This window comes from Cucurbita pepo, chromosome 7 (genome assembly GCF_057944985.1).
Source record: "Cucurbita pepo subsp. pepo isolate OVF chromosome 7, ASM5794498v1, whole genome shotgun sequence".
Classification (NCBI taxonomy): Eukaryota; Viridiplantae; Streptophyta; class Magnoliopsida; order Cucurbitales; family Cucurbitaceae; genus Cucurbita; species Cucurbita pepo.
In genome coordinates, this window is record NC_141804.1 from 7,342,330 (window position 1) to 7,350,109 (window position 7,780).

Below are 7,780 nucleotides of genomic sequence, written 5' to 3' on the forward strand. Positions count from 1 at the left end.
CAAAAGTTCAAGTTGGTTGGATTGGTAATCCAACCCAAACTGAAAAATTTTACAACTCAACCAACCCTCTATTTTTTGGTTGGGATTGGGTTGTTCCAAACTGAGAAGAGACGAGAAGACGAGCGGAGAAGATTGACAAGAAACACATAGTGGAGAAGTCTGACGACAAACACAGAGCGGAGAAATCCAACGAAAGTGGAATGAAGCACTGAGTGGAGAGACAGTCGGCGACGATGTCCAACGAAAAACACAAAGACGAGGTTGAGCAGAGAAATATGAACTGAGAAGAGAGTCCGACAGAGAGATAAAGAGGCAACTAGCGAGCGATGTCGACGTCTACCATGAGATGAGAACAACGTCAACGGAGAAATAAAGAGGCGAACGATGAAGACGAACGCTGTGAGATGAGAACAATGAAGACAAAGGGCAAAGAGACACTGATAACAATGGAAAATTTAGCATGCTTACCTCATCACTACAATTATTAATTCAATATCATGTATCAAAGAGAGAGAAAAAGAGCAAAAAGATAATTATTAATTGAATCTCGTGTATCGAAGAGGATTGAGAGACCGTCAAAACTTTGCTGAGTGCAAACACGCCAATTGTAGGTGCAAGGCTGCATGGGAGTGGGCCTATTTTATTTTATTGAATGTATTAGATTGGGCATTGACGTATCAAAAGCTTAACAAGTAGGTGTATTGTATTTCTTGGACGTTCCACACTCTCATTGTGAGATCTCACATCAATTGAAAACGAAACATTTTTCATAAAGATGTGGAAAACTCTTTCTAGCAAACGCGTTTTAAAAACTTTGAACGAAGCTCAGAAAGGACAATATCTGCTAACAGTAGATTTGAGCTATTACACTCATCCTTTGGGTGCTCGATTATGCTAATACCTTAGCTCGATTGGCCAAACATTGGCAAGAGTTACAATAACTAAGAGAGAGCTGAGTTTCATACATCAATGCTTTGGAAGGTAAAAAGATTTCATTATAGATTCCTCCATGCTGAAAATAAAAGAGAGGAGCAAAAGAGAGAAATAAAGACATGCTTAAATTAATGGAAGAGGAAAGTGTTACAATGTTTCCAACAAAAGAACTGTAAAACAAGACAAACAAAGGAAATTAAACACTGTTGAGCTATTATTTTGCACTTCATCTCCTTATTGGTTGGGTAATGCAAGAACATCAATGGAAGATGCCGACACATACCTTTATTCTCATACTTGAGTATCTTTCACATGCTTGCACTCGCACTCTAGGCAGCGCCGGTATTAAAGTCCTAGGATTCCATCATCTTCAACCTCAACACACTAAATTTCGTGTCAAAATAAAGACAACAGGAGAGAAGGGTTCGGGATACAATTACAAAACTAAAAACAAATTGTAACGATTTGCTTTTCATACATGTACTCATGAATCCATCTTATCCAATATAGGTGAGAACACAATTGAATCCAAGATACATCCTTCCTACTTGATTAATGCAACACAGTTAACTAAAATCCAATTTATGTTATTGTCATGTCAAGTAATCTAAAGCTGATCAGGACAAATTGCTAAAAGAAAAAACTATGAATTTGCATGTACACCAAGAACTAACATTTAGCTTTTATAAATTCAGTGCATACAATTTACGATTACCAGTCACCTCGGGCGACTCCATCGTACTATGAGTATCGTATGAGAGGCACTTGCCAGTTTCTGCAGCAAAACCCATCTTCGAAGTACACAAGCAAGAACACCTGTGAAGGGCAGGGAGTGAAGAAAGAAAAGCCAAACTAATTATCATCAACTTTCTGCTTCTTCCAACGGTATGCAGCTTCAAGGATCTTGAGATTTGTAGTTTGCGCTTCCTCGGGGAACATGTAATCTATGTATTCCTCAAACCTGCCAAAAAAATAGTAACATAATGCTTCCGCACAGTGCACCAAATGGCTCTTAGGTGGACGAATGGGAAAAAAACTGAAATACATAGATGATAATCTCTTCTTTTTTTTTTCTTTTTTTGATAACTTGGTGTTGCAGGAGATAGAAATGGAAAATAATCCCCAAATTTAAACGGTATAAAGAATGAAATTTGTCAACTAGTCAACTAGATAGCAATGATGCATGACATGAACATTAAGTTAATGACATACCCAGCCGGACCATCCTCAGTAGCAATTTGACGCCTCTTCTTAAGTTTCTTTGGAAGCTTAGGCTGCACTAAGCTGACATCACCAAGTTCACCGAAACTCGTCTCCATATTCAACCATTCCTCAAGGAGCATAGCTCTCTCCTCTTTCAACTCTGGTGCTGAATTTCTGTAGTATGTAACAGCTTTTTCAAAGACACCTGAAGCATGAAACTGTCAGTCTTCATTCTACTTGAGGGATGACATAGCAAAACTATTGACCTAGAATGAATAAAACAGTAGCAGGCTTCCTTACGTCTAGCGTGTTGAATACATTGTTGCTTCCGTGCATGGAGATGTTCCTGCACATCGTCTTCTGGTAATTCCAAAAGCCTGCTGTCATCCTCCATAGCTGATGCCTCAAACTTGGCATAACTGATCCACACCTTCAAGTGTTTTGTTCTGTCTAGAAGTCTCTCATACAGCTCTCTGGTTCTTTCAAATTCATGCTCTGATATCTCGAAATCAATATAGGCCTACATCAAATAATAAAAATAAGATTCAAATCAACCTCTAACATTCATGATTCATATTTCAAATCAGTATAGTCCCGTTTGATAACCATTTGGTTTTTTTACTTTTAAAAGTTAAGCCTGCAAATACTATTTCACTTATGAGTTTCCATGTTTGTTATCAGCATTTTTAATGTTTTAAAAAATTCAGCCAAGTTCTTGTTTTTGACGAAGAATTCAAATGTTTTCATGAGAACTATGAAATCCATGGCAGAAAAATGAGGAGAAAACAAACACCATTTTCAAAAACGAAATGGTTTTCAAATGACACCTAAACAATCAATATTTGTTAAGAAGGGCATAAATAGAACAATCAACTCAAGTGCTCTTCACGCATCAGAACACTGTTTCCAAGGCACATATACATTGCATTTTTTTTCTGATAACATTTTTTTTCTGATAACAATATTTAACAACTTCAAGTCCATAGACCTTAAAGTAATTCATGCGCCCATACACGTTGAATTGGTTATAAACCTCTTATGTCTAGTTGGCAATAGCATGTAAAACAGGGTTCCTATGAACCAATAGATGCTATTTACACATAGCACATGTGAAGAAAGAAAAATATTAGTTGCTCCAACAAATCTGACCTAAATAAACCATGCAAGAGAGTGAGAGGTCAAACTGGTAAATGAAGAGGTAAATAGTTTCAAGATATATGATAACTTAGAAAAATGAAAGAACTTGACAAACATAATTAAACTATTGGTCGAAAAAAAACTATAAAGTTAAATGACATTTAAGAAGAAATGGCCAATATGCACACTAAATGGAACCTTCAACTAAAGGAATAATTCCTGAATTACCTTCCACAACACCTCTGGCATATCAAGCGCAGGCTGTGCAATTGCGAGCTCAAATATAGACCTGGCTCGCTCGGTTTCACACAGAGATCTCTCCAACTCTGCATACTTGCTCCATGCATAACAATTTTCAGGTGACCACACAAGATATTTTTCATACAATTTACGGCATCGATCTATATTTCCCAGCTGCAGCTCTATCTCTATATACTTCTTGAAAATCTGTTATTAAATAAAATAATAAAATAAACAAAGGAGATAATGTTTCAAACAAGAAAAAAGAAGAAGTGAAAATCTATATGTTACCTTATCTTTAGGAGCCCTTCCAATTGCATTGCCTAGTATTTGTCGGGCACCTTTTAGATTCAACTGTCGTATTTCAAATTGTGCAGCTAATAGCCATATCTTTGCAAATGAAAATTTCCCATGAGGAATCAAATTTAGACACTCCCTGCCAAAAGTTATGTTGAATAAAAAAACTGTTTTATATATGTATAACATGTATTAATGATAATCAAGACGGTATGTAATATTTTTCCAAATGATTATATTGCATATTTATCAAACAAACTCTTCACGAGAGAGACCGTAATATAAAAGGAAAATATACTTTTCCCTAACTTGGACATTATCAAACAACACAGAAAGAATTATAGAAGATTCAGCACGCTTCTTCTTCTTCTTTTTTCTTTTTTTATTTTGACCAAAAATGATCAGTTTCAGCATATCTTCTTCGACAAATTTGTGAATTTTGGTCATCGACAGCAAAAGTAAACTTTATCATTTTCATAATTGTCCCCTTAATATGAGTCAAGTAATACACTCACCCAATCTAATTGAGAAGGAGAAGCATGTACTACGTGCCATACCATGACTATGGGTGGACTTCAAGATGCAAACACAACTCGGCGTGGACATTAGAAGATAAATTCAACTATCCAGCCTTAGATGAAGTGAATAAAATCTAAAATCAATAATAAGTTAGAGCAGTTTTATAACGTTTCAAATATCCTACAGTACCAGAAAACGATTACAGATATTAACATCATCTTAGAAAATTTCTTTCCTTCGTTGTTCTCAAGGAAAGTTATTCTTTTCAACAAATAACATCTTAGAAATTGCTATACTGATAACCATGAACAATTCAGCATACCTATATACATCACGGGCATGTTCAACGTCTGCAGCATCCAATTCTTCATACAATGCATAATTGATCCTAAATTGAATAGAAACAAACAATCAGCAAATATTCACAAAATCTCCATACTTAAAACCAAATTAGAGAAGATAAGCATAGGACGTCTTTTCTGACATACCATAAATAAATGTAACGCTGCCAATATCGTTTCTCTTCGGCTGGAGGAACATTGGATATTGCTCTTTCATACACTTCCCTAATCCTCTCCTTGTTCCCAGCAGCCTCCTCCAATCGTATATAGTCAAACCAAGAGTCATAATTTAGGGGATTCTTCCTCACTTCCTCCTCATATTGAAACCTTCTCTTCCCCACTATAGCATCTTCTATTCCTTCCTTATCCCCGTATTGTTTCTCAAATGCCACAAACTTCCTATAGATATCCTCAGCTCTACCTTTGGGAATATGATCTAGGGAAAACTTATATATACACCGTGCACGTTCAGTTTCCTTACACCTCTCTTCAAATTCAGCAAAAGCAACAAAAAGTTGCTCTGCTTCTTCATCATCAGCCAACTTCTCAACAGCTCTCTCATAAACATTTCTTGCTTTTCCAACTTCCCCATTTTTCATCTCAAATTTTGCAAAACGTATCCATGCCCCAACTTTAGGATGACACTCAACAAAGCGCTCAAATATGCCTCGAGCACGTTCAACCTCATTGTATCTCAACTCAAACTTGATGTAAGAGAGCCAACCTTGCTGGTCTGGCATCCAGCCCATCCACCTTTCAAAAACCTGCCGTGCACCAGCAACATTACCCAGCATTTCCTCCATATGAATGTACTTGTACCATAGTTGGTCCACTCTAGGCAAGAGGGTGACTGCTCGATCCCAAACATTCCTTGCATGATTGATAAATTTATTTTTCATTTCAACCTCTGCATACTTAAGCCAAAGGGTATGGTTCCGATAGTCGACTTCAAGAGCACGCTCCCAAACAGAACGAGCCCGATTGAAGTCCTTCTGAGACTCTTCCCATTGAGCATACTTGATCCAAACACTAATATTCCACCGAACACGGCGTATAAGATCCTCAAATTCCTTGCGCTTGCGGAGACGAAAATCAGCAAGTTCGGTTGGATCAGTAATTTTCTGCTTGGGCGGTCTAATCTCCGCCTCTTGTCGTTCACGAGCCTCACGAAGTATTTGCTCGGCAGTTATCTGAATTGGAGCTGGAGTCTTGTTCTTCACCCTAGTGGGTCGTGGCAACTTCACCTCTGCATCCTTTCGAGTGAGGTAGCCTAGGGTTGGATCCGCGTCTTTGGAATAAGACATTATTTCAGTGTAATTTAGGTTTTTTACTTCGAATAAAAAAAAGCACTTCTCCTTTAGAAGAGGTTCCTTCTTTGAACAGCAATTGTTCTCTACAAAAAAAGAAAAAAAAGGAAGAAGAAGAAGAGTTATAGCAACGGCCTACAGAATAATGGATCATCTAAATTTCAAATGCAGAGTGAAAATTAATAAACAGAATAGGAAGGTACAACAAAATTTGAGATCAATAATAGAGGGAGTGTGTAAATTTCCTTTCAATGCATTTGTGGCTAATCAATATAACCAAAAACCACAACCACTGCACTGACCTAAAGGCTCAATCCTAAAATATGAACACTTTCTCCAATTAACAATCTTCTTTGAAATTCGGACAAGGAATTAAACCCCATTTTTGCATCAACTTTCATGATTATTTCATTTTGGTCCCTCGGCTTTCAATTGATTTCTTCTCGTTAAAATCTTAATGAGTGTAATCCTTGTTTTCCAACCAAACCAAAACCTAACCAATGAAAGAATAACAGCAAAACAAGCCACGCAGATATACTATTTGAAATCGAACTGAAAAAGCTATTTGGTTTGGTTCAATCCATAAACATGTCATAAACACTAGAAGGGTCACATTGAAGTCAAGCAAAAAAAAAAAAGATCAAGATGGGAAGGGTGTGGATCGGTTTTCAAAGAAAGACATCAAAATTTAAATCTTCAATCTTACTATAACAAACAAAGAACCAACGAAGCTTGAAAATGGCGGCGTGATGGGAATGTGAGAGGTGGTGGTCCAATGGCGGTATTAAGTATATGACCTGAAGCTCGAAAATCTGACAGGGATGAAGAGAGGGAACGGAGAGAGAGATGGAAATGAAATCAAACCAACAGAAATTAGGGCAATGTCTTACTTCCTTCTTGAGTACAAATCTTTACCAAAGCCCTGCCTATCTCCAATTTTTTTTAGTTTGAAACTCTCTATCCTTTTGGATAATCATTGAGTTCAACCCTCGATTAATCTTTTAACAACTCAAAATTAACTTCGAACTTAAAATCTTCAAGGCTTATCTTCCCTTTTTCAACTTATTTTTGCCGCTTCTTCCTACGGCTATCAAAACTAACTGAAAAGCCTCAAATCAAAGAACAAAAACCCCAAATAAATCAGTAGCGTCAAGTCATTGCCCAACTCAGAAACCAGAAAACAGAAGAAAAGAAACAAGCGAGGAAGAGAAAGCAGAATCAAACCTACGAGCTGCGGCTACTCAAGTGCGTCGCGCGAAAAGAAGAAGGGAGAATGAATGTCGTTGACCATTGCCGAATGAAGACTTAGGAGAATGTGGCGAGATCGAGTGAAGAGCTGCCACAGGCAGCGGCGGCGGCGGCGGCGGCGGCCAGAAATGGACGGCGATAGTGAAGAAGCAAACCGCAGGGAGGGAGGGAGTCTGACAGATCGCAGAGGGATCGGGGAAGTTATGGGTTAGTTTCCTCCTTTTTCTTTTGGTTTTTTACTCTTAAAATTTTTTAAAATTTTATTAAAAAAATCCAAATTTTTTTTAATGAAAATCTTTCGAAAATAATCCTAAACGATTCTAAAATAATTTTTTAATTTTTTTCATAGTTAAAAAATACTTTCAATACTATCAATTTTAAAAATAGCATTAATATCTTTTAAAAATAGCATTAATATCTTTAAATTTTATAAACCGTCGTTATCTCCGCCTCATAAATTATCTTCATATTTTTTTAATATTACCTTTAAAATTAGTTCAGTAAATATATCTTTTAAATTTTTTAAAGTGTTTTTTTTTTGGAAGTTCTAAACTT

General features: G+C 36.7%; 1 protein-coding gene across 1 annotated transcript; it reads right to left on the minus strand.

The window, feature by feature from the left end:
* Positions 1 to 1,033: 1,033 nt before the first annotated feature.
* Positions 1,034 to 7,437, minus strand: LOC111784365 (uncharacterized). The gene is made up of 8 exons (XM_023665087.2): positions 7,202 to 7,437; positions 4,818 to 6,063; positions 4,652 to 4,717; positions 3,805 to 3,949; positions 3,502 to 3,720; positions 2,437 to 2,656; positions 2,146 to 2,341; positions 1,034 to 1,894 (listed from the first exon to the last, which is right to left on the minus strand). The coding sequence occupies exons 2-8, from the start codon at positions 5,972 to 5,974 to the stop codon at positions 1,786 to 1,788; spliced, it is 2,112 nt and encodes a 703-aa protein (XP_023520855.2). The 5' UTR covers positions 5,975 to 6,063; positions 7,202 to 7,437; the 3' UTR covers positions 1,034 to 1,785.
* Positions 7,438 to 7,780: the final 343 nt, after the last annotated feature.

Excerpts from the sequence above, each read along its gene's own strand:
- LOC111784365 (XM_023665087.2), bottom strand. The coding sequence starts at position 5,974 with ATGTCTTATTCCAAAGACGCGGATCCAACCCTAGGCTACCTCACTCGA. Across the intron at positions 4,718-4,817 it reads CAGCGTTACATTTATTTATG|GATCAATTATGCATTGTATG; the intron begins GTATGTCAGAAA and ends TATTCAATTTAG. Across the intron at positions 3,721-3,804 it reads GAAGGGCTCCTAAAGATAAG|ATTTTCAAGAAGTATATAGA; the intron begins GTAACATATAGA and ends ATTTAATAACAG.